A 26,188-nucleotide genomic window follows, 5' to 3' on the forward strand; every position below is an offset into this window, starting at 1 on the left:
CTCAAGCTATAATAGTAGCAATTCTGTCATCATTTTTGTTCCTTTGTACTTAAGCTATCTTTTTCTCTGGCTGTTTTTAAGATTTTTTTTATCGCTGATCACCGATAATTTGATTATGATGGTCCTTGCCGTAGTTTCCTTCATGTTTCTTGGGTTTGAGCTTTTGGCTCTGTGAGTCCACCATCCTACACTTCCGTTAGGCTGCTTTATATTGTCCTACACTGCACTGATGCTTTGTTGTTTCCTTTTTTCCCTTTTCTTTCCTGCCGTGTGTTAGATCATTTCTGTTACTGCGTCTGCAAGGTTACTAATCATTTCTTCTTCAATGTCCAATCTGCTGTTAATCCTATCAGTATTTTTTTCATTTCGTTTCAGATACTGTATTTTTCACCTTCAGACTTTCAGCTTGGTTTAAATTCTATTTCTCTTCTCATCATGCTCCTGCTTTCCTCTATTTTCTCAGCCATGTGGAATGCATTTACAGTAGTTTCAGTGTCTACTAATTCTGTCATCCGTGACATTTCTGAGTCTGTTTTTATTGATTAATTTTCTTCCTGGTTATCCGTTACACTTTCCTGCTTCTCTGTATGTTTGGTGATTTTTGGTTGGATGCCAGACATTGTGACTTTTGCTTAGGTGTGGAATGTTTTGTGTTCTTTTAAATGTTTTTGGGCTTTGTTCTGGGACACAATGAGGTTATTTGGAATTAGTCTGATTCTTTTGAGGCTTACGTTTAAGCTCTGTTGGGGTGGGTCTGGACAGCTTTTAATCTAGCCTAATCTGACTCCATATTGAGGCAGTTTCCTTCTGAGGATTCTGCTTTATGCCCCTGTGTTAGCACGTCTTTCTACCCTGCCAGGTAGGAATATTAACTCTTCCTGGGGCTGTTTTGTTCTCATGTTTCAGTGGTGCATGCAGACCAGTCCTCAGCCAGAGACTCAAGGGGAGCCCTCAGGATATATGTGGAGCTCTCTCTGTGTCTTCCTCTTCTTGGGTATGGCCTCCCTGGGTCTCCTCTACTCCATGAGATTACTTCCCTTCTTTTTTTGTTTGGCCTGGACACTCCAGGCCGTGAGAGGGGCTCAGCTCGTGCATTCCCTTCTCTTAGGAGACACTGCCAGTTGTTCTGTGTCTGGACGCCACTTTTTCATACATTTCATTCGGTTTTCTGGTTTGTTTATTGTGGTCACTGTTTGATGGCAAAAGGGTAAATCCAGTCCCTGTTACCCCACCAGCCAGAAGCACACGTCTCTCCCCTTCTGACTGACACCATCTAATGCCCGTCTTCTCCCTATTCCTCCCTTCCCCCTTCTTACAGGCTTTTCTCAATGTCTGATCTTTCTGTGACAAGGAACCCCCCCTTGGCATGGCCCCACACCCCTTCCTCCTGATCAGTGCTCCCCAACCGCTGATCTCACCGACTTCTCACAACAGCCCTGCGGGTACCTGCCCCAGCACCGTTGACCTCTCTGTGCACCTTCTGTGACAGGCGCTCAGTGCTCACCCAGGGGTTAGGGGACCGCTCTGCTGGCCTGGAGAAGTTGTGCAGGTAGAGAGGGGGATGAAGCCTTGGGAGTAGGTGAGCTTGTCTGGAGAGCAAGAGCGGGGGCTTGGACAGACCCCAGTGGAGACATGCTGGGAGCAGGCAGGACAGGCATCTGCAGAGCAGTAGCCTTGGGGCTAGGAGGCAAACCCAGAGAGCGTGGGGTCCGGAAGCTAAAGGATGAGCATCAGAAGGTGGGTGTCATCCGCAGTGATTGACAGGTGTGTGAGGGCCCGGCAAGGTGAAGCCAGAAAGGGTTTCAGGGAGGGAGCAGCTGGCAACAGACACACACATGCCTTAGTTCTGAGCCTCTGCAGACGGTATTCCTCCCGTCTTCCCTACGCTTACCCATATTCAGACTTGCTTGTCCCTCAGATGTCCAGTATGTGCTCCCACCCTCCAGCGCAGTTGCCTTCTTCCTCTTCTCTGTTCCCATAGCCTCTAGGCTATTGTCTGCCTGTGTCCCTGCTGCTCTGTGAACTTTTTGAGCGATGGAGATCTGTACTTTTCATCTCGCTACTTTGAGTGCCTGGTACCTCTTGGCACGGCCTTGGCACGACTCTCCGCCGAGTCGGCGGAGAAAGCCCTAGAGCCCTTCAGGGTTTCGTCTTCCCGCCTGTGCCATGGGTCTTACGGCATTACCCCACCTGCCCTGCTCTGGGAGGCGGTGAGGACGTAACCACCACCCCCAACCACCGTGGCTCCTGGAAGAACATCAGGAAATGGGCAGCTCCAAGGGTTTCTGGGGGATCTGGGAACAGAGTCTGGAGTGGGTAAAGCATAAGGAAGAAGTAGACCCAGCTCATGTCGCCTGTTGGAGGCCAGCTGGAGGGGCTCCCCTGCTGTGTCCCCGCTGTGCAGGTGTGATGGCTTCTTCCCACAAGGCCCCACGCCCCACGCCCCCACACCCACCTCCTCACCTCCCTCAAGTGCCAGCTCGACTGTCCTTGTGTGTGGTCACAGGTTGATGTCTGTGGAGGAGGAGCTGAAGAAAGACCACGCTGAGATGCAAGCAGCTGTAGACTCCAAACAGAAGATCATCGATGCCCAGGTGGGTTCCGGCCCTGTGCTCAGCCATAGGCGTTAAAGGACCTGGGTTGGGCAGCGGGTGACTTTGAGATCTCTACCTCCTCATTAATGCCCCCCACTATAAAAGCTGAGGAGGAACAGGAGGCCAGGGTCTCTGGTCTGGAAAGTCAGATTTGAAGGTCTCCGTGGACCACACGCTCATGGGGACAGGCTGTGAAAGTGGTGGGGCAAGTCCTTCCCTACCGGGACGACTTGGTGGGCACTGCCTTTCCCCAAGGATACCGAGCAAGGACTGGAAGCGGGTGGGAGGGGAACGGGGATGGCTTCAGGTGACAGCAGGCTGGGCAGATGGAGCAGGGGGGCTCTTATCTGTGGTCCCCAGCTGCATTGAGAGATGTGGCACATAAGAGACTGCGGCCACCATTCTCCTTCACTGCACTGTTTCCTCTCACTCACCCGGGAATAGGACCAGGCCTTGGTCAGACTGTAAACAGCACAGGCTGACCAGGAGCTGTGACCTCTGTGTCACACACTCGCACATGCACGTGAGCCAGGGCGCACACCCTTGGGGCTCAGGTGGCTGACAGGTGACACCACTAGGGCTGCTGTTTGGGTGAGCAGCAGTGGTGTGAGAGACGTCGTCAGAAGGCAGGCTCTAGGAGGTCTCTGTCAGTGACGTGGAGGCCTCCTCCTCTTCCTCCTCCTCCTCCTCTTCCTCCTCCTCCTCCTCCTCCTCCTCCTCCTCTTCCTCTTCCTCTTCCTCTTCCTCCTACCCCCGGCCCCCTCCCCACCTCCTCCCGGCCTCCTCCCTGCCTCCTCTCAGCCTCCTAGCCTCCTCCCAGCTTCCTCCCTGCCTCTTCCCAGCACCCCCCCTCCCCCTCCCAGTCCCCCACCTCCTTCCCACCTCCTTCCCACCTCCTCCCAGCCTCCTCCCTGCCTCCTCCCAGCCTCCTCCCAGCCTCCTCCCCAGCACACCCACTGCCCCGCCTTTCCTGCCCTTCACACTTAGTGTACTCCTGGTGCCCCCACCCCGTCTCCTCCCAGCACCCCTGGTGGGCACACTTAGCCCCAGGGAGACCCCTGCCCCGGTACAGCCCCCCTTTGGCTCAAGGACCCCTCCCGTGGCCCCAACTAATGCCCCGTTTGCCCCCAGGAGAAGCGTATCGCCTCACTGGACGCCGCCAACGCCCGCCTCATGAGCGCCCTGACGCAGCTGAAAGAGAGGTACAGCATGCAAGCCCGTAACGGCGTCTCCCCCACCAACCCCACCAAATTGCAGATTACCGAGAACGGCGAGTTCCGAAACAGCAGCCATTGTTAACCTGCCCGAGGAGGGAGGACCGTGGTGGCCCAGAGCAGGCCTCGGCCTGGGGCCTGGGGAGGAGTGCCCCCACAGTCGCAGCCTCCCGCGCAGGGGCAAGGGGGTGCCCAGGCCTCCTCCCCTTCCCTCCGCCTGCGGTCCAGGAGGTGCCGCACGGGGAGCCTGGACAGACTGACGCGGCGTGGGCCCGCTCCCCTCTCTTCTGGCCCGAGAAGCGAGTTCGGTGCAGGCCGGAGAGGCCTGCACGCTGGGGGTGGGGCGGCCTGGGGGGAGCAGGGGGCCTGCCAAAGTACGTCTCCGTCGGTTACTGAGTTTGGTGTGTGTCACCTTTCTTCCTTGACCTGGCCAAGTGCATGTACCCCTTCCCCCTCCCCAGGGAGAGAGCGCCCGCAGGGCAGAGGGTTAGAGAGCTAGGGGCCCAGGCCCCTGCCCTGAGGGACTTGTCCCTTAGTTCCAGGGGCGGACGGACAGGCTGGTCGGCAGGCAGGGAGAGGGTGGGGAGGACGGAGCTGCCGGAGTACCTGTCCTGCAGGGCTCCCCCGAGCCCCTGCCACTGCATGCGGCCTGTCCAGGGACCTGCCTGGCTGTGAGGAACCGAGGATTCACCCCTGTACCTGTCCCCAGACTCCCTGCCTCTTCCCCACCACCCCCAACTTCCTTCCTTATTTTGCCAAACAGACCCAGTGAGGATCCTGGCCCGCTCTTCTGGGCCCTCGTATCTGCGGGGAGGATCTGGAGCCTCTCTCACTTGCCCAGGCCGAGGGCTCCCTAAAGCCAAAGATCTGGGCAGAGTTGGCCCAGATGGCACTGTGCCCGATCCCTGCCCTTCTCCCGGGGCCAGTGCACCAGGGCACCGTGGCCCTGCAGGGAGTGGCCAGCTGGTGGTGCTTACCCTGAGAGGAAGGCTGATCTTTCCTGAATGATGAATAAAAGAAATTCTAATGCCAGCAGGCCCTGAGAAGGTGGATAACTGTGATTTTTTTTCCTTTCACAGTATGCATTAGAAACAAAAGCCCGCTTGCTCGCTTGCTGGAACGCAGGGGCCTTTTAAATTGAGCGTGCGCACTGCATGGGAAATAGCGGCCCTGGAGGATGTTAGACTTGCTCCCTCTCCAAGACAGCAGCGGCCTGCACCAGGCCCCGTGTGTGCGGCCGGCCTCCTCCTCACCCTTCCCGGGCCCCCGGCCAAGGACCCAGGCGCTGCAGACAGGAGAGGGGCACATCCCACAGCTGGGGCCGGTTTTCCTCAGCTCTAGGCCGTTCTGTGGCTTCTCAGCCCTCCCTGATCCCCACCCCTTGCGGGACATAGGTGGTCAGGAGCTTGGGTCTGTCTCAGTCCCTCCCTGGTCCCACCCCCAGCCCTGGGGAGTCTCCAGCAAGAGCTGGGCATTTGCCCCCCTCCCCGGCAGAGCCCGGGCTAGGCGAGCTGCCCGAGCCGCCCCCTCTGCCTTGGCCTCAGGAAGCTGAGACCCTGGGGAAGAGCCCTGAGCCCTTCCTGCTGCAGCCAGGGCCACGGTCACCACAGAGCCCACCAGGTCGAGTGCGGGAAGGGTGGCCCAGACCACGCTGCGCTCCATCCTGGCCTCTGGGCAGGGGCTTTTAAATGAAACCTGCAGTTCAGTTAGGCCAGAGACTTGCCGCTGAGGAGAGGGCAGGCCCCTAAGGGTCACAGACCTCAGGAAGGAAGGCCGTGGGGGCTGTGGCCCCGCCCCCACCTGTGGCCACACAGGCAGGGCCTGGCCCCAGTGATGTCCTCTGCTTCGGTCTCATTCCCCCCGCTGCCCGGTGAGCCCTCCCCTCCCCCCCACCCCTCCCCCACCGATGCCTCGATGCCTCGTAGAGCAACCTCGGACTGAGCGCCTCTTAGCAATACGGGGGGAGGTTCCCAGGGCCCGGACAGCAGGGCGTAGGAGGCCAGCATGCGTGTGGTGCTGGTGGCCCTTGGCGTGGGTGTGAGCTCTCAGGCCGAGAGCCTTATTTACTTAGTGCAAAAACTGTAAAAGTGTACAGACTCTTCACAGATTTTTATCTGAATTGCAAGTCTGACAATTTTTGTAAATGTTCTCGGTGTTCGACTGTAATGTAACTATTTCACCTAATGGTTGTACATAGTCCTTTAGTCCTGGTGCTGCCGAGGGCTGCCCGGGACCGCTGCTCTCCGATGGTTTGTATTTTATTTTTTAATCTAGAACAGTATTGGGCAGGAGGAGGGGGTTTGGGGTTCGGTGTCGGGGTTTCTCCCCACCTGTGGCATGTACCCGTCGGCTTTGCAGCGTGCTGTCTGGGTGGGGTGCTGGGGACACGCGCCCTGTCCGGGCCACACAGAACCTGCGTCCCGGGGTGGGGCCAGGGTGCCGGAGGGCCAGAGGGAGGGGGAGTGAGGGAAGGCAGGCCCTGCTCCGGGAAGGTGAGGCCCTGGGCCCAGAGCCTGCTGGAGACGACTGTCCTCCCTGGCCGGCACAGAGAGGCCTGACTTTTTGCTTAACTTTTATGTTTAGGGTGAAGGAAACTGCCAAACTTCCTATAAGTGAAGACTTTTTCCCGGGTGGGCGGGGGGGGGGGGGGGGGGGGAACCAAGGCCAGAGCTCCACACGCCCCCCCCTCAACCTCCCCCCTATAGAGCGTCTGCCCCCAAGGCGGGGGATATGGGGTACGCCTCTCCCTGCCGCCCCGCCCATCAGCGGAAGGCAGGCTGTCCAGGGAAACAGCCCCTCTTTTCTACACCTTTGGCCCCAAATCCACCCCCGGCCCCACACCGCCCCCCGCTCTCCCTTTTGTAAGTATGTGAAAAAGAAAACCACGCAAACGTTGGAGTCTTGGCTGGAGCCCCTCCCAGCTGCGACTTTGAACTGTGTAATAATGTACAGAGAAAGTTGTTGGTGTTCTAAGACTGTGTGGCTGTGCAATTTCTGTACATTTGCAATTAGAAATATTAAAGATTTATTTAGCTATTTTAAACCTGACTCGCCTCCATTCAGCTGCATCTCAGGAGATTTTCTAGGCGGTGACTCTTGAGTTGTGGGTCTGTATTGTCCTTTAGCAAGGGACTGGCCCTGGGGTTCCCTCCCGTGGTACCTGCAGACAGGGGAGCCCTCCCGGAACCGGTAGTGGTGTTGGTCTTGGCTTACCGAGTGACCTGAGACTGTTTCCCGTTGGGCAGTGGAGCGTTGCCTTCCCAGGGCCCTTCCCGGGCTCTGACCAGCTCAGAAGGGAACTCTTTGCTGGTCCCACACCCCCAGGGGGATGGCGTGGCCCCCGCACTCGCTGCAGGAGATACCGTCTCCTGCCAGGCTCTGCTTCAGATGCCTTCCCACCCACTAAAATCTGACTCCAGGGGAGAGGGGAGAGTTTGGCCCATGTCCCCAGCAGGTCATGGCTGAGCTGGGCTAAACCAAGCTCCTAAGGCCTGGAAGGCCCCAATTCATGAGGCTGTCACAAGCCAGACTCACTTGCAAAGCCAAACCCAGGGCCTCTGAAACAAGCCATCCCCCAAACCCCTTCGTCTGCACCCATGCACGGGGACCTTGCAGCCCTGGGTCCTACTCAGCAGGTCCCAGGCACCACCCAGTAACCCCTAGGGGTCAACACCTCTCCTGTTGACACATGGCTAAGAGGGGGCCCATCCGGGCCTCAGCCCAACCCCTCGGAAACGACACAGACACAGGAGCCCGGATACTCTAGGGGGCGGGGATGTATCCAGTCAGATCACCCGATGGAGACCTTGGTCTGTCACCTACACAGGTGTCTCTAGCTCATGCCAGGGACTTGGGCCCTGGCTGTCCAGCACTCCCAGAGAGAAAGCCCACGGGCGCTCCTGTGCTCATCCTTGAAGGTAATGGGAGGGCTGTTTCGAGAGCGGAACGGCAGGATGGCAGGGGGTAACAGAACCACAATGTCACTGTCTACACACTCCAGCCTGCCCTTGTTCCTGTTAGCCCCGGGTGACTCCAAAGCCATGTGGTTCTGGGGGCGGCGGCCTCCTGCTCCCCGAACCCATGCTCACGCCTCGGCTCAGCCACTAGGAAACGTTATCGCCCCTCCCCCACCCGCCCACACTGCCACCTGCCTGCCCAGCGCTCCCCTGGCTGTGCCCCTCCCTCCACCACGGCCCCCTGGCCTCTGACTCTCAACCTCTGGTCTCTGGTGAGGACCCCTTCCTCTGTCCCACCCTCCCCATTGTCTACATTAACACCCACACCCCCACTCCCTGCATTAGACGGACCCCTTCCCTCCCAGGGACCTTCTCTGTGTCTTTACCGCCTTCCCCACCAAGCTCAACCCCTGTGGTCTCCCTTTTTAGCCCCCTTTTCGGCAATATTCTTTGATCATATCAGCCCTGGGATTACCCACAGCCCATGCTCTCTGGGCGGCCGAGCAGAAGAAAACACCCCAGTTCGCACCGACCCCTGTGGGTTCTGTGTCCCTTTCCTGTTTTCCACTACAAGTAACCAGACCTTCACCTCTGCCATCTCCCGAGCCTGACTGCTGCCTGCTCACAGGGCCATCCTGCTGCCCCCCCCCCACAGAAGACTCCCCCATTGACCCAGCAAGGGCCCTCCCCCCACCCTTGCTGCCTTATCACTCCTGAAACTTCAGCTGCACTGCTCTTTCCTGGCGTCTGAAGTGCTGGGTCTCTTTCTACTCACCTGCCCCCAGCTGGGTTTTCTTCCCTCCCCTTCAGCCGAGGCTTGCTGCCCAGGAGACCTCCGTCTCCACCCCCTCACCTCCGTTCTTCAGCCCACTCTCGGCCCGGCTTCCCCTCCCGCACCTCTGCCCCCTCGTTGCCAAGCCCATGAGTCCCTTCCAAGCTTCCAGGCTGCTGTCCTCCGTCCTCAAGGTCAAGGACCCCCGTCCCTCTGCTGGGGCGGCAACCACGGGAACAACGCCGGGTTCAAGGAAGTGGCGATGAAGGAGGCCGACATCGTGTTGACAGAGGGCATCTTTAACAAAGGAACAAAAGCCGTGAGCCTCCGTGTGTGGACTAAGTGGAGTCAAATAGCAAAACCTGAAGATGCAAAGGAAGAAAATCGACACGAATACAATTACCTTGGAGACTAACACACCACTGGTATTAGTTTATTACAGATCAAGGAGACGATGAGAACCCTGAGGCTTTTAATCATTTATAAGGTTTAATAAAGCAGGGATACCTCGCACTTGCCCTAGAGAGAACATACCTTCTTTCTGAGTATATGTGGAACATCACCCAAAGGTGACTAGAAACCCTCAGAAAGTCTCCCAAAGACACTGTTGGGGCCACATTCTGTGCCTCGAAGCAATAAAATTAGAAACCGTTAATAAATATTTAATCAGGGGGAAAAAAAAAACCCTTACCATCAGGATGTTTAAAAAAAATAAATATTGAATTAACAGAATTAGATTTTTGGAAGAAACTTGACTTCTCATTAAACAAAGCATATTGACCACACGCATTTGTCTCTTTCACTCCCTGAACACCGCCACCCTGACAGGTAGGGACTGAGGAGATTATCAGAAGTGAATATGAGAGGAGATATCCGGAAACAGAATTTGAAAAGCTTTGGCAGGTGGGAAGGGAGGACGGAGTGTTGACTAGATCAACAGAGCAGGGGGAGAGACAACCGAGGCGTGCTGAACAGCCCAGCCCGAGAGGCTCGGAAGTGGGGGGTCCCAGTGTGGTGGGGGCAGGGCCAGGGCACCAGGTTGGACACAGGGGAACCAGACCCCAGCCTCCTCCCCTGTTCTGCACAGGTAGGAGACTTCTCTTTACCTTCTCATCTCCTTGGAAGGGACTGGACATTTGTTCTCTGGAGCAATCAGGGTAGCAACCTGTGCTCCAGACCCGGGGACACCAGACAGAGCAGAGGGCTCTGTGAGGTACAGGTCTGCAGGCAGTGGGAGGGAGTAAAGTGAGTTTCTGCCTTCAGGAGTGCTTGTTCCGCAGGTGCCTGCACTGCTCCCAGAATGTCCAGAGCCCATCCCCCAGGCAGCCGACTGGAACATTCTTTGGAAAACACTTCGGAGAAAAGACCTCCAGATGCTTCCCCAATGCAAAGACTATCTCTGTCCCAGCCTCCCATAATGACAGCTAGCAGTCAACGTGTCCTGTGTGCACACGTGTGGGTAGAGCATGGACAGCTGGTCCTCCCCTTCGACAGCTGAGGAAAGCTTCCAGGGAATAAAAGGAACTAGATAAGAATTTCCCTGGGTCTCTGCTTCATTATGACAATAAAGCCCCCTATTTGCAAATATAACAGCTCAAGAAAAAAGGAGGGAAAGAAGGAAGTAGGGAAGTTGGAAGGAAGGAAGGAAGCAAGGAAGGAGGAAGGAGAAGAAAAGAAAGAAAGAAAGCTTCCAATATGAAAGAGAGACTAAACCAACCAGCCTAAGAAAGGAAACCGGAAATAGAGACAACGCAGGGAAGAAAAGATCATTAAAAAAAAAAGAAGAAGAAGAGGAAGAACCTCAAACTATATCATCATGGAGCTTAAACAAGAACAGGATGTCATGAAAAAGGAAACAAGATCAAGAAAGAACTCTATTAGATTCTTTACAAAAACAAAATGTCTAGTAGAAACAATGGAATACAAGATTGAGGTATTCCTCCAGAAAGTACAATGAAATATACAAGTAGAAAATGAGACAGAGAGAGGGGAAAAAAAAAAATCCAGAGGCTCAATCCAGGCTGTCCCAAGATCCAACTATTGGGAATTCCTAAAGCAGGGAAAAGAGTAAAGCGAAGGGAGAAAAGGATCAAAAGAATAATAAGGTAAATTTTCCAGAGCAAAGGGAGGATGCTTGTGTCCAGGTTGAAGGAACACAGCACAGTAGATGGGAGAAGTCCCCTTGCAGGTGTCGTGATGTTCCCAAACATGGCTGGAGCTGTGCTGATCACTGGCCTTTGCCAGGAGCCATGAGGAAGGAAGGGGTGGCCGAGTCCATCCACCTAAATGAGGAGCAGCTGGGGAATCGTGGCCCCAGAGAGCGGAGGGCGACGGTGTTCCTGAGATGTCCTGGTGGGGAGTGTGGGTGAGAGGTGTCAGCAAGAAATGATGACATTTGGGGCACCTGGGTGACTCAGTCGGTTGAGCATCCGACTTCAGCTCAGGTCATGATCTCTCGGTTTATGAGTTCGAGCCCTGCGTCAGGCTCTATGCTGACAGCTCAGAGCCTGGAGTCTGCTTCGGATTCTGTGTCTCGCTCTCTCTCTGCCCCTCCCCTGCTTGTGCTCTGTCACTCTCTCTCTCCCTCTCTCAAAAATAAGTAAACATTTTTAAAAAATTAATAAAATAAATGCTTAAAAAAAAAAGGTGACATTACAGGGAGACCGGTTAGCACCATCTGGCCATGGTCAAGACTCGCAAATGCCCTGCGTGGCTATAAAATCACAGACAATGGGGTTGTGTCTTCACCGGCCCCAAATCTACAGGTTAGCGTGAAACTTCCCATGCTGCATGCATACATAAATAGTAAATGGCAAGTCAAATAAAAATGTACGCTCCCTAGAGATGGAACAGTCGTGGGGCAGCCCTCTCCAACCACAATCTAGTGGGGACCCTGGAGTGACAGGTCGGCCTCCTTTTGCCTTAATTCCAAGGTTGGATGATTTTTCTGAATATTCCCTGACAATGCAAAGCACAAAGGCTCGGTGACCTGGCAGGCGATGTGAGTGACGGAAGGAAGCAGGCCCACCTCCAATGACACTCAGAGACAGCAGGGACAGGTGGGGTGAATTCACTGGGGTGAAATGAAGAGCACACCCACTTTCTACAGGTGCAGGGACCACAGCCATGGATTTCCACATCAGCCACTCTCTTCTCATGGACCCCCCGCGTGTCGATGCCCAGCTCCCCCTCTCCGAGCCCCCCCATTCACAGGGCCGCATGCCCACTTAACGTCACCAGTTGGCAACAGGTTTGGTACGTCCGAAACGGAACTCTTGACTTTTCTGACCCCAGAACGGCTCTGCCATCTGCCCAGTGGCTCGAGCCAGGAGCCAAATGTGACTTCTTGATTCATGTGCGTGAAAAAGGATGGATAGGTCCAGAACAATGGTCATGATACTTTGTGTGTGGACAGCAGGAAGTGGCTCCAGAAGCCCCTTATCCTTTAAAGAAAACCAAATTACACCATGCATAGTAAGTGACATAGACTCACTATGTAGAAATAAAACCACTACTCATGGTGACTTCTGTAACGAGGGGGCTCAGCCAGAGGGAAAGGAGAAGCTGCACTTTCTACTTTATATTCTTTTTTTTTTTAAGTTCACGTATTTATTTTGAGAGTGAGGGGAGGGGCAGAGAGAGTGAATCCGTGCTGTCAGTCTGGAGCCCGGCACGGGGCTCGAACCCACGAAGAGTGAGATCATGACCTGAGCCGAAGTTGGATGCTTAACGGACGGAGCCACCCAGGCACCCCCCTACGTCATATTCTTATCATTGTTTAGGTATTTTGCAACCAGTGTTTATTTCTTATTCTGAAATGGAGCCGTTTAAAAATAAGTAGCACGTACCCACATAACGAAACACGGTACAGCCATTACATCTGTAGAATGACAAATGATAATGAGAGTGGTTGATAATCTATCAGGTGGAAAAACTGATAATAGGACCATATGGGAGGATTCGAGGTTAGTTTGTTTGCTTATTTATTTATTTAGAGAGCACAAGCATGGGAGGGGCAGGGAGAGAGAAAGCAAGAGAGAGAGAGAGAGAGAGAGAGAGAGAATCCCAAGCAGGCTCCATGCTCCATGCTGAGCCAGACGTGAGGCACCATCTCGCGACCGTGAGATCGTGACCTGAGCTGAAATCAAAGAGTCGGACGCTTACCCGACTGAGCCACCCGGGCGCCCCTTGAGTTTAGGATTTACAATCTATTTGCAAAAGCGAGTCTGGCTCAGGGGGCTGTAGAGTGTAGGTGAGAGCTTGAGCCTGGGCGTGAGGGAGCCTGGGTTTCAAGGCCTCACGTCTGTGGATGAGCCAGGGGGCTTTAGGGGAGTGGGGAAAGCCCTCCCAGCTTCCACGGCTCCGACCGTAAGGCAGGGCTGACGGTGTCTCTGTAAGGCTCTGGAAAGGCTCTCTGGAAATATTGCTTGTCACCCTGGCCTTCCACGGGTACTGACACGTAACTAAACAAACGTTACCTGCTGTGGAAGCAATAAGAATCATTCTATGAAAATCTTAATAATGACTATCATTGAGGACAAACACCAAGGTGTTCACAAAACATTGACCAAGGGACAGTAAGATAACGAAGGCCTTGTGTTTCTCCCTCTCTCTCCATGCTTGTCGGTATTTTCTGTTCTTTTCTGAACGTAGTTTTGCTTTTGTAATAAAAACACACGAAAAAAAAAAAAAAAAAAAAAAGAAAGGCTATCTCAAGCCAATAGCCAACATCACTCTTAAGAGTAAAACATAAGGACCTTCCCGATGGGGCGCCTGTCGGTTAAGCATCCAACTTCGGCTCAGGTCGTGATCTCACGGTCGGCGGGTTCGAGCCCCGCATCGGACTCTGTGCTGACAAGTCAGAGCCTGGAGCCTGCTTCGGATTCTGTGGCTCCCTCTCTCTCTGCCCCTCCCCGCTCGTGTTCCGTCTCTGTCTCTCAAAAATAAACGCTAAAAAGAGAGAGAGAGAGAGAGAGAGAGATTCCCGGTGAGGTAAGAAACAAGGCTTGGAAGTAGGACCCCCACATGTCCATGGCAAAATGCAAGAAGTTAGCTGTAACTCCTGGGAAAGAGAAAGCCAAAGACAGGGCCGTCTTAGAATTTCACCGGGAATCACAGAAGATGGTCACGATGTCGGTAAAGCGTCCACATACACAATGAGTCTACAAAATTGAACCTGCCTCTCCAGATACTGGTTGGTGCCTGTTAACGCGGGGTGGGGGCGGGGGTTGCGGGCTGTGGCTTCCCGGAGAGCCACGCACAGGGAACCTCACACCGGGACAGCCCAGCGAGGTTGTCCACGCAGTCTGGATGGTGACCAGAGCCCTGGCGAGTGGAAGAGACTGTCCCCAGGGCACACGCCACAGTCCCAGAACCCTGGTCTTATTATCTGGTGACCAGTACAGATGCTGTGCTGTTTATCGAGTTTGTATTAAAACATTCATGTATCCAACATAAATGTTTAAAATTTACTGCTATCTTGGTGACTCTCTTTCGGCGTTTCTTTGTGTTTATATATCCTTGGAACGTCCAGAAAACAAATGAATCTGGGCTGTCTTGCTCTCTGAGAGGCCCCGCCAGTCAGAAACATAAAGAATCTCTTTCCCCGAGGACGATGGTCCGACTTTGGCTACGCCCTCCCCGCCCGCCAGTGACTCTGGGACAGCGACAGGGGCAGAGGGGGCCGAGAACCCACTCACCTGAGGCACAGGATCCCTGGGGAAGGCTGGGTGGGGTCCCTGGGAGCCCACACTTGGGGTGTCCATACTTTGCTGGCGCACGAAGCTGGGCTTCTGCCCATCAGGGTCAGCACTGCCGTAGGAAGTGAGGGCTCCCCCCTCAGTTCTGACTTAGCTCCCTGGAGAATCTCTGCTTTTCTTTTAAAATGTTTCTGGATTTTACCTTTAGTTATGAGAGTAACAAGTGCTTGTGTTAAAAGATACGGGGTGTTTTTTTTTTTTATGACAAAGCTATGACGCTCACCCAAATAATATAAAATGAATGCATGTTGGGCATTTTTTAACTCATTAAATAATGAGGGGACCTGCCAGTGGTCACAACCCATTCAAAGGAGGATTCAAAGAGCCACATTTATATGGGAATCGCCAATGCTGAAAAAATTTTACGAATAGCTGCAAAGGGAGTCTACCCACAGGGCAATAATCAAGTGCATCCCCCTGGACACGAGTTACTTGTATTTCTATGGGTAAGAATCACGTGCCTTTTAATCAGGGTTTTGTAAAGTAGCTCAAAGACAACAGAAAGCAGTTTGTGGGGCCCCGGTAATCCTCATTCCCTATTTTGAAGTCTTTCACAAATTTTGTGAAAAACAACAAACAGAGACATACGAAGTTAAAAGGGATTCCCTCATTCACAAACCTCTTCTCCGTGGAAATCTTTTGTCACCTGCTGATCAAGGTCTCTGACCGACTTTCCTCCTGTGCATACAAACTAATATTTTTAAGACAAAAATGCAGTCACACTCCACACCAACGGACAGTTTGTTTTTTTCACTTGGCAGTTTATCATGGACACCATTTCATGATGTAATTCTTTTTCTAAGCTGTCTCTCCCTCCCTTCCCTCCTTCCTCCCTCCCTTCCTTCTTCCTTCCCTCTTCTTCCTCTTCTTTCTCCTTCTCCCCCTCCCCTTCCTCCTCCCCTTCCTCCTCCTCCTCGTCCTCCTCCTCCTTTTTATTTTTGCTTTCTAATAATTCTACTTGCCCATAGCCTAACATTTCAAGTCCTGGGATCTGAAGTTTTAAAAACAACAACAACAACAACAACAACAACCAGCCTTCTGATTTGGAAAGAATTCAAACTTACAGCGAATTCGCTAAAATCAACAGCACAAAGAACAACACCAAGATTCTCCTATGAACACTGTTACCCCATTTGCCTTATCATTTGGTCTCTGTCTCCTCCCCACACCCGTACGATTTTTTTTTCTGAACTCTTTGAAGATAAGTGACATACGTCATGGTCCTTTACCCCTAAGTACTTCAGCGCCCATTTACTAAGATGAGAGATACTCTCTTGCATAATCACAGGATAGCTATCAACCTCAGTCAGTTTCACATGGGTCCGTGTTGTAATCTAACGTCACATCCCGATCTTCTCGGCTGAACCAATAATGATCGTTTAGAGTATTTTCCCCTCCAGCACAGGATCCAGTTTAGGGGCAGAGACTGCATTTAGGTGTCAGGTCGCTTTAGCCTCTACTAATCTAGACTTCTTCTATGGCTTTTTTCTCTGTCTTTTGGCGTTGAATTTTGGAAAACTACCGCCAACTATTGCCCCCCGCCTCTTTCTTCAATAGAAATATAATGTTGCAATTTGCCTGCAGCTTCCTTGTGACTAGGTTGTGGAGATTCATTCTTGGCCCAAACACTGCAGGGGGCATGCTTGTATCCTTTGCAGAGTGACAGGCACATGATCCTCATCTGTCCCTTGTCTGTCCCTCGCTGGTGATGTTAATTTTGATCACCTGATCGAGATGTGGTCCAATTTCTCCATCGTATAATTACTGTTTGTTTTTTTTTTTCTTGTCTTGGTTGCAACTAACAAGTGGCCTATGGGGAGATGTTTTGAGACCATGCAACTTTCCTGGTATTCATCAAAATACCCCCCTCGATTTAGCAACCATTAGCGACTCTTAATTGATCCAGCCTTTACTAGGATGGTTGCAAAAGACACATTTGCAATTCTAGCACCAGCTGCCTCTTAGAACTTTGCTACCGACAAAGGAGCTCCCTTCTCCACGTGTATCTGTTTATTTACCATAGGTATGGACACATAAAGTCCTTTTTTTAAGGGTTTGTAATTCGTTATTTGATGATTGTGGTGTTCAAATGGTCCAGATTTGGCCACAAGGAGCCCCTTCACGCTGGTGCCCACGTCCTGGTGACATGCTCAGCGCTGTTTCTGAATATTTCTTTATTTCTAACATCGTAAGAGGTGCATGCCTACCTCGTACTTACACTACCCCTTCCAGATTCGTCATTTCCCTGAGCAGCTCTGGGGACTGGAATTACAGACCAAGATCTGAGAGCTACTAGAATGCTCTTTCTTTTTCACCTTTTCAGCAGGCAAAGCCAGGAAACAAATAATGTGATTGTGTGTGTGTGTGTGTGTGTGTGTATAAATCCGTGTGCACAGGTACGCATATACATACCATACAAATATACATCCATACATATATACAGGTGCACACAGACATATTCCCCTTTCAGATATCATGATTTTGTATGTATGCCTCCAATTCCATAGAGTCTGAAGTTTTGCAGGTGCCCCGGTGGTTCCTACATTAGGCAGGCAGGAAGAGCCGGTGTAGACTGAGCAGAAGAGAAAGACCACCCGCAGGAGGCAGGTGGGGCTGCCGGCCCCCAGGGCGAGAACAGCACAAGCAGGGACTGAGCGGAGGGAGTGGCTGGGCCTGCCAACCTGGACAAAATCTCCGAGAGGTTCCTTTTCCCACAGTCCTCTCTCCCGATGCCCCCCACAGCACACCCAACCTTAGCGTGTCAGGTTTGTGCAAACCTCTCAGCGGTCCTGAAGGAATGGTCAGGTAATTCAAACAATGCTCCATCAACACACGGGGGCGTGTGCTGCTACGGGACAGGTGCAGCCTGAAAACAAAACCTTGGGGGTAGAGAGAACCATCGCCAAGAGCAAAACCCACAATGCATGTGCTTGGGGGTCAAAGTCACGATCCATCTCAGAGTCTCGGCTTGGAGAATTATCCAAGGATATTGCAGAAGACGAATCACGGGAAACTTGAAGAATTAAACAATCCTCCCAGCAGAAAAGCAGGCAAAGAAAGACTACAAATGACAATGAATGAGAATATGCTCATCCATGCTAATGATTCAAGAAGAGGAAATGTGGGTATGACACAAAATTACCTATTTTTTTTACCAGAAGTGTTTAGGTAATTGAAACGAAAAAGGAATCAACCTAAGCAGAGAAAAAGATATAAGATATGTTAAAGAAAATATAGGTTGTGACATTTCCTCTGCCATGCATGTGTCAGGTCGAATTGTCCATGTGGATTTGTCTTCTCCATTATTAGGCTCTGGAGTCCAAACTTATTCAACTTTGTATAATTAGCACCTAACATAACGCTCGGTACATCATAGGTTCAAAGAAGGAAAAGCCATATTTCTTGACCACAGAGCAGCAAAAGTAGGAATTAATAGGAAAGGTTTATGGGGATGTAAGGTACAACGTGAGGGAATGCAGTCAATAATTTGTAATAACTTTGTATGGTGACAGATGGTGACTAGACTTATCCAGGGGATCATTTCATATTCTATAAAAATATCAAGTCACTATGACGTACACCCGAGACTAATAGGATATTGTATGTCAATTATCCTTCAATAAGAACCGAAGTTTATCTGCTGCTTGGAAATCAAAAATTCACGTAGAGGACGCCTGGGTGGCTCAGTCGGTTAAGCGTCCGACTACCGCTCAGGTCGTGATCTCACAGTTTGTGAGTTCAAGCTCCACGTCGGGCTCTGCTCTGACAGCTCAGAGTCTAGAGCCTGCTTTGGATTCTGCCTCCTTCCCCCTCTGCCCCTCCCCGCTTGTGCTCTCTCTGTCTCTCAAAGATAAATGAAAAAAAAATTCATGTAGAAGTGTATATGTGACTGTGTGTGTGTGTGTGTGTGTGTATCTTACACACAGGGATGGGAGCCGGTATCTGTGGGTGTGTCTGTGTGTGGTTCTGCCCAGCTGTGGCTTGCATACCAGTGTGGGTATGTGCCCCGTTTTACTTTGTGCAGATCTGTGGTCAGTGTGTGAGGCACATGCTCAAGGCAGAAGCCCAGGCCTGTGGGCCCCCTGGAGGTGTGGCAGAGGGAGAGACACTGTGCTGTGGCCGGGTCATGAGCTCCGGAGGCTGAGCCCCTGGCCAGCCTGGCCCTACGTCCTGCCGTAGTAGTGGGGCAGGGGCCAGGGAAGCCAGGGACGAGGCAGGCGACCAGAGGGCAGGACAGCAGGACAGCTCAGTGCCTTGAGATCATCTCTCTGTGAGTAGCACCCAAGGTCAGCTCCGTTCAGCCCCCAGCACATAGCACCTGCCTCTACGTGCTTCCTTCCACGTCATACCCTCTTGTTTTTTTTTTTTTTTTAATTATTTATTTACTCTTGAGAGAGAGAGAGAATGCAGAAGTGGGGGATGGGCACACAGAGAGAGAATCCCAAGCAGGGCTCTGTGCTGTCAGCGCAGAGCCCGACTCAGGACTCCAATCCACGAACTGGGAGATCACGACCTGAGCCACAATCAAGAGATGCTTGGGGCGCCTGGATGGCTCAGTCTGTTGAGCGTCTGACTTTGGCTCAGGTCATGATCTCACGGTTCGTGAGTTCAAGCCCCACCTCAGGTTCGCTACTGTCAGCCTGTCGATCTTCTGTCCCCCTCTCTACCCCTCCCCTGCTTGCACTCTCCCCAAAATAAATAGTAAAAAAATAAAAGATGCTTAACCAACCAAGCCACCTGGGTGCCCCATACTCTGAGGAGTCCACGATTCTCCCACTCCTGCCTCCCTGGTGGAGGTTTAGAAAACCGGTCCTGGCAAGAGGAGGGGGGCAGCGTGTTCCTCATGGGAAATCAGCCCCACAAGTGCGTTCTAATAAACGAGCGCAGATTTCAGAGCGGCGTGGGGGCTCGCGGGCTCCGCGGGCCGTGGAATTCAATATGACATGCTTCAGCCTGCCCGCTAATGGGCTGCGGCCGGACGCCACGTGATCCAACCTTCCCGGGGACGTTAAACGATGCTGAAAAGTGGCCCAGATTTATTTACTGGGACACTGCGTGTTCCTGCCCGTGGGTGTGTGGAGAAATGACAAGTCCTCGTGAGCAGGTGGGAGGAGCTGGGGTTTCCTCGCTGCCCCAGGGCCGGGGGAGGCAGCCCGTCTCCTCCTCCTTCCCGGCCCTGCCGTGGGGCCTGCCCGGGCCTGGGATGGTCACCGGCCCCTCCAGGTGACACACGACCCCATGACTTTAAAGGAATTTTTTTTTAGTGTTTATTATTTTTGAGAGACAGAGAGCAAGCAGGGGAGGGGCAGAGGGAGAGGGAGACAGAGACTCTGAAGCAGGCTCCAGGCTCTGAGCTGTCAGCACAGGGCCCGACGCGGGGCTCAAGCTTACAGACTGCGGGGCTCGAGCTCACAGACCTCGAGATTATGACCTGAGCTGAAGTCAGACGCTTAACCCACTGAGCCACCCAGGTGCCCCTAGGACCCCACGACTTAGAGTGTCAGTGTCCCCGTGTGTCAAATCCTTCGTTGCTTCAGCATTTCCTCTCCCACCTGTCGGTTCACTCATCCCCCGAACATTCCACCTGCTGTGCTCTCAGTGCTGACGTCCAGTCCCTGCCTGCTCGGAGGGGGGTGAGACCACGATCAAGCCACCGTCATGAGAACAGCCATCGGTTTTGCTTCCTACAAGCTTTTTGAGTCTGTGCCCTGTGTCTCCAGAGCCACTGACGGCTTACAGCCGCCACCCTGCTGCCCCTGCGCCCACCTCTCTCCACTCTCCACTCACGCACCTCCGACGCCTCAAAGCCGCCCCCCTTCCAAATTCGAAGCCTGCTTATTTCAACACACAAGCCCGTCTGAGCGCTCTCCAGTGACAAGGAGGAAATCCCCGGTTGGGCTGGCATCCTGCGGGGCCCGGCCTTCTCCTGCCTGCCAGCCTCTCCCTGCCCCCGCCCTCCTCACCGCTGCTTCCCCACTGCACCACCACCCTCCCCACCCGCAGCCCTGTGCACTTAGTTCCCTCCTGTCCGGCTCTCAGCTGCAGCAGGGCTGGTTTTGCTCACGTGGCCGCTGCCTCTCCGGGGCCTGGCACGTGTCAGCACCCAGACAAGTGCTCAGCGGTCATCAAGTAGGGGCAGGAAGGAAAAGGGGCAGAGAGGCCTGGGCCCTGCGGGCTGAGCGGGCCTTAGCCAGGCCAGAGGGGCCCTGCTGGGGCTGCCAGAGGATGGACCCCACAAGATGCAGGGCACGGGAGGGCGAGAAGGGCTACAGGGGCCAGGCAGGGACCATGGCCTTACTCTGCAGGGCAAGGGAAGCCACAGGGGAAAGTGCAGCTGGGAGGGCCCTCATCTGATTATATATATGTATATATATTTTCAATGTTTATTTTTGAGAGAGAGTGTGAGCTGGGGAGGGGCAGAGGGAGAGGGAGTCCGAGGATCCGAAGCAGGCTCTGTGATGACAGCAGAGAGCCGGATACGGGGTCAAACCCACGAACTGCGAGATCACAACCTGAATCGAAGACGGGCGCTCAACCGACTGAGCCACCCCTCCGACTTCTGTTTTTGAAAGTCCCCAGGATGCAGGGGTGCTGGCAAGCTGAGGAGGCGGCAGAACAGCGGGAGGCCCAGCAGGTGCCCGGGGGGTGATGGAGGCAGAGCTGGGGGCACATTCCCCACCCAAGGAGACTGGCAGGAAGGCTGGTATGGACAAGGGGGGGGGGGGGGGGGGGGGGGGTTTGGGGAACCTACATCCCACCAGCCCTTACAGACCAGGAAGGGTCCCTGGGGCCCTGCCCCCTCCCCTGAGTGTTCCTACGATGCCCCTTTGGGGCAATTAGGGGAGGGAGGAGAACCTTCTTCCTGAATGGGCCTTAATTTATTATTTGAAAAGAGCACTGGATCCACTAAATGAAAAGGCCTTCACTGCAGACTCGCAGGGCAGACTATATAATTACCTGGGAAGGACCATTCTGCTGCATGTTTTTAAATTTGCATTTTGTGCTTAATGGATATCTATGCAAAAGAACAGCCTATTGGGTAAATACACAACTTTACATCAGTCTGAAAGGCTGAGGTTCTGGGTCTTTCTTCCCCTTGCTTCATGCCCACCGAGTTGGGCAGTCAGAAGGCTACCTTCATTCATTCAGTCCTTCATTCATTCCGCACGCATTTCCTCCTCGGTGCTAGGCCCTGGCTGGGCGTGCCATTCAGACAGGAATGAGCACAGCCCTGCCCTAGGGAGAGGTTTGCCTCGACGTGGGTTAAAGGGGTAACAGGAGGACTGTGGGGCCCCAGGGGAAGGTGAGCCCACCTGCGAGAGCGGGGTCAGCTTTGCAGAGGTGGTGACCATCAACATTTGGAGGAAGAATCTCCCCAGCCCACAGGGGAGGAAGGGCACTAGGGGCACAGGGGAGGAAGGGCGTTAGAAGGCAGAACGTGGATGGAGCTGGGGAAGGCACGGAAGTGCACGGGGCGTTTGGGGAATGGCAAAACTCTGGTGAGTCCTGAGGTAAGGTGTATGGGACAGAGGCAGCCGCTCGTGGGAGGCCCCGTGGGTCGCCTCTAGGGGGCGCGCTGGGTTCTCCTCTGTGCGTCCTCGCCCCCACGCTGTGCACGACGTTCATGGTGTAGGAGGTTGGCCTTGTGGGTCAGGGCTGGGGAAAGCTGGGCCCCGAACTGAAAACCCCCAAAACCAAGTGAGGTGTGTGAGCTGGACGCGGTGGTGGGAAGCTGTCTTCTATCTTGGTAGGAGGGTGACATGATCAGATTGGCATTTCAGAAAGGCCACTCTGGCAGCCTGTGGAGAATGTGTTGGAGGCAGAGAGACAGTTGGCTGCCGAAAAATGGCCCATAGAGAACACATATTTTGCAAAAATATGACAAAAGGCTGATTCTTTCCATTTGCAATGACATGCTACCAATCAACAAAGAAAAGACCCGTGGAAAAACGGGCAAAGAACATGAGCAACCAGTTCATAGACGAGGAAATACCAATGGCCTTTAAACACGTCAAGAAGAGTCCCAACCTCATTCGTAACGAGAGAAACAAAAGTTAAGTCTATAATCAGACGATGCCATGTTTCTCGCTCATCCATTGGCAAAGGTTAGCGTTTTGATAATGTGCTCTGTTGGGGAGGATGAAGGGATCTGGTCCTCTCACACATTGTTGGTGGGACCGAAAATTGGCCCAGCCTCTTGGGAGGACACTTTGGCAATTTATCGATTGCAATTTGAAATGCATGTCTCCTTTGACCGGGTAGTTTGCTCTCTCGGGTCTAGTCAGACGAGTACATGAAGGTACACATACAGGAACAGTCCCTTTAGGTGGTAATGGAGAACGGGAAACAGTGTGAATCGACTGGGGACCAGTTAAGCAAATTAAGTATTATAAGTAATTATAATGCATCGTATAAAGGAATGCCACGACGTCATTAAGTAACTGAGGCCAGCCTATCTGTACGTCTCATGCAACAGTGTCCAAGAAATATGTCAAGTGATAAAGGCAGAGTGTAAAAGAGAGGAAAAGGGGTATACACACAGATACAAGAATTCTTGTATATGCACAGACTGTCTTTGAAAGAACATACAGGGGCGCCGGGGTGGTCCAGTCGGTGGTGCGTCCCATTCTTGATTTTGGCTCAGGTCGTGATCTCACGATTCATGAGATTGAGCCCCGAGTCGGACTTCATGCTGATAGCATCGAGCCTGCTTGGGATTCTCCCTCTCTGCCCCTCCTCCACTCGTTTGCTTCCTCTCTCTCTCTCAAAATAAATAATCATTACAAAATTGTTTTTAAAAAGAAGGGAAGGAAGAAAGAAAGAACATATAAAACCCAGAAATACTAGTTGTCTCTGGAGACAGACCTCCCCAGAGTTGAGGGACAGGGACAGGGGTGGAGGGAAATTACTTATGACTGTATATCTTTGTGCTGTTTTTGTTTGTTTTAAGCATATATATCCATTAATGCCATATGTGCATTGTGTGTGTGTGTGTGTGTGTGTGTATAATAGCATATTTTTTAAAAAACTGATAACAATAACATGAAGCCCAGGTGGTTGAGTCTCTTTCTCATGCAGTGGGGTTTTCATTTTACCTAGTGTCCTTGGGGAATGAATTTCCATGAAAGTAAAATTTCCAGACATATTACAGGAATCAAATTCTTTAAAAACCTTTTTTTTTTTTTTTTTAAGGAAGCCTACGTAAAATGTATAATATTCTTCCATATTTTTTCAGGTAAAGAATGTGGAATGTGGGTGGACATTTCCTGGCTGGCCCTGAGGCAAAGGGCTCTCTGCCCCTGCACTAAAGTCCCCTCTCTGCTGAGGCTCTCATCCCTTCTGCTTCCATCAAGTGTCACCTCACATGCAGCACGTGAGCGCGCTGAGACAAGAGTGTCATTTCCAGCCTCTTTCCAGGCTGTGGAGCCGGGAGCCCGGGCTTGGGGGCAGACGTTCTGGATGTTGTGATGTGTTGCTCACACACTGATGGCCCTGGATGGGCGGGGCCCTGGGACATTCCGACCTGCAGGGATGTGGGCACCTGCCTCCCTCTCCCTACTGTCTCACCTCAGAGCCTCTAAGGTGGCCTCGTGGGCCCGGAAAAGGTGTGAAGCTTCTCCGAGCCTCAGTTTCCTTGGCTGTAATAGAGAAGTGATGTCACAGGCCTCCCCCGCATGGCTTCTGTGATGACAGTGCCTGGGGCGGTGCCTGGGGCGGTGCCTGGGACCTGCCTGGGATGCAACCACACATGGTCCCCATTTTTGCCCCCAGCCTCCCGTCCCGCTGCCTGGCATATTCCAGCCAGACTCAGAGGCTTTGGTTATGGGAGTGTGGTCCCTCTAGGTTCCCCTCTGCTGTCACTCGGCTGCCGAGCTGAGCAATTCCCGATCTGGGTTGGGGCAGCCTCCAGGAAGCATGACCGTCGAGGCCTTACCTCAAGGATTTTACTACATGCCAGAGCTTTTTAGAGAAACGTTTGCTGATATGGTGCTATTCAAGGCCTCCCCCAGCGCCTCCCACTCCCACACGCTCTCGGACACCTTCCCTGGCAGGACTCACCGCCGTGGGAAGGGGAGAACCCAGCGAGGCGGCGGCACAGAGAAGAACCACCTGGAACGCCGGCCCCACGAGGCCGAGATCCCACACTGGCTTCGGCATTTACAAACCGTGCCACCTCGGGCAAGTCATTTCATCTCGGTTTGGAACCTCGGTCTCTCCGACCGTAAAATGGGGTGATGAGAGGAGACTCCATTTCCTGGACTTGCGTCTATTAGCAAACTGATACGCACGGCGTGCCCAGCGCCATCTGGCCCTTGCATGTGCTCGGTGGCTGTTGAGTTGAGCACCTAGTTTATGTTGGCCCGGCCCCACCGCCCTGGGCTAATTGAACCCAACCCTGATGCCATTCGATTCACCGCACGGAGGCTGCTTTGTACGGGCCTGCCCTCCTCAGCGGGCCTGGTCGCAGGGGCGGCTGGAGCTGGCTTGGCCGGACCACCTGCCTGCAGGCCAGAGGGCCCCAGGGGCTGGGGCGGAGTGTGCTCCTCCTGCCTCCACCGCCTGAGGTCTCCGCCGCCTGAGGTCCTCAACCGTTCCTGGAGCCAGGCCAAGCCTCGAGAGCCTGAAGAGCCCAGGCTGGAAGCAGCCCGGATCCTGCGTGGAGGAAAGTCCTCCTGGGGAACCATCTGACTGGTCAGCTTTGCGCGTGTAGAAAATTCTCCATTGGGTTACACCACTGTGACTCGGGGGATTTGTTGTCACCTTGGCATTGCCTCGCCTATCCTGACTAAAATAAGGGTACGAGACTTCAGCCAGGTCACGATCTCGCGGTCCGTGAGTTCGAGCCCCGCGTCGGGCTCTGAGCTGATGGCTCGGAGCCTGGAGCCTGTTTCCGATTCTGTGTCTCCCTCTCTCTCTGCCCCTCCCCCGTTCATGCTCTGTCTCTGTACCAAAAATAAATAAAAAACGTTGAAAAAAAAATTAAAAAAAAAATAAATAAATAAAATAAAATAAAATAAGGGTACGATACGGAGCGGAAGATGGTATTTATGAGACTTGGAAAGCGAAAACATGAGGCTTCTAACAGGTGGCTCACACCTAGAGACTTCTGACCTGCCGGAGTCGGGGCTGTATTGTACCCCAGCACCGTCAGCGGTAGAGCCGGTGACCACGGATGCTGCAGCAGCTGGCCCCAGAAATAGCGCAAAGCAGATTTAAAGTACCGGCAAGGAGCTGCAAGGTGGAGTGTTTCCGAGAGGATCTCCAATGTCTCATGATTAGAACCAAGCAGGAAATGAGGCCAGCTCCAGCCTTCAACCTTCCTCCCCAGCCCCCCGCCCCCCCAAACCATTCTGTGGCGGGTGGGAGAAGCTGGTCTAATCTGGGCAGGCCCAGCACCTTCTTAGGCCCTGGTGTGAACCAGTCCAGAGACGACACACGTCTTCCAGGGGTCCAAGTGGCTGGGGTGGTGGTAGGGTCACAGCTGGCCGGGGGAGGATGCTGCTGTGGTTGTAACTTTGAACAAGGGTTTTCTCCAAGGTCCCCAGCTTTGTCACCGGTTTAAAAAAAAAAAATTGGAAGTGATGATGATGGCATATGAAGCTTTTTCCTTACCTGCAGCGTCAATATGGAAAACAGCTCACGGCTGAGATGCACTGTGGGAACTAGGTATTACACTCCTGACCTAAAGGCCCCCTGGGCTGGCGCTGGCTTCTCCTCTTCAGAGTCCCTCCCCGAGGAGGACGGGGTGCTAGCTCACATCCCGAACTTGCTGAGCATTTGGGGCAAGGCCCTTGCCCTCTCTGGGCTTCCCTTGCTTTATTGGTACCACTGATACATGGAATGTAGCAGCCAAGGATACAATATTAGAACCAAGTCCATTGTGTATCGGAGA

At 53.1% G+C, this 26,188-nt stretch overlaps 1 protein-coding gene across 1 annotated transcript in view; it reads left to right on the forward strand.

Moving 5' to 3' along the window:
• The window catches only part of LOC125927247 (disabled homolog 2-interacting protein-like), a 31,710-nt gene extending 26,989 nt beyond the window's left edge, over nt 1-4,721 (forward strand). The window contains 2 exon segments of the mRNA XM_049637418.1: nt 2,507-2,594; nt 3,726-4,721. Of these exon segments, the coding sequence (XP_049493375.1) occupies nt 2,507-2,594; nt 3,726-3,893 (256 nt within the window). The 3' untranslated portion in view covers nt 3,894-4,721.
• Nucleotides 4,722-26,188: the final 21,467 nt, after the last annotated feature.

This window comes from Panthera uncia, chromosome D4, assembly GCF_023721935.1.
Source record: "Panthera uncia isolate 11264 chromosome D4, Puncia_PCG_1.0, whole genome shotgun sequence".
In the NCBI taxonomy this organism is placed as follows: domain Eukaryota; kingdom Metazoa; phylum Chordata; class Mammalia; order Carnivora; family Felidae; genus Panthera; species Panthera uncia.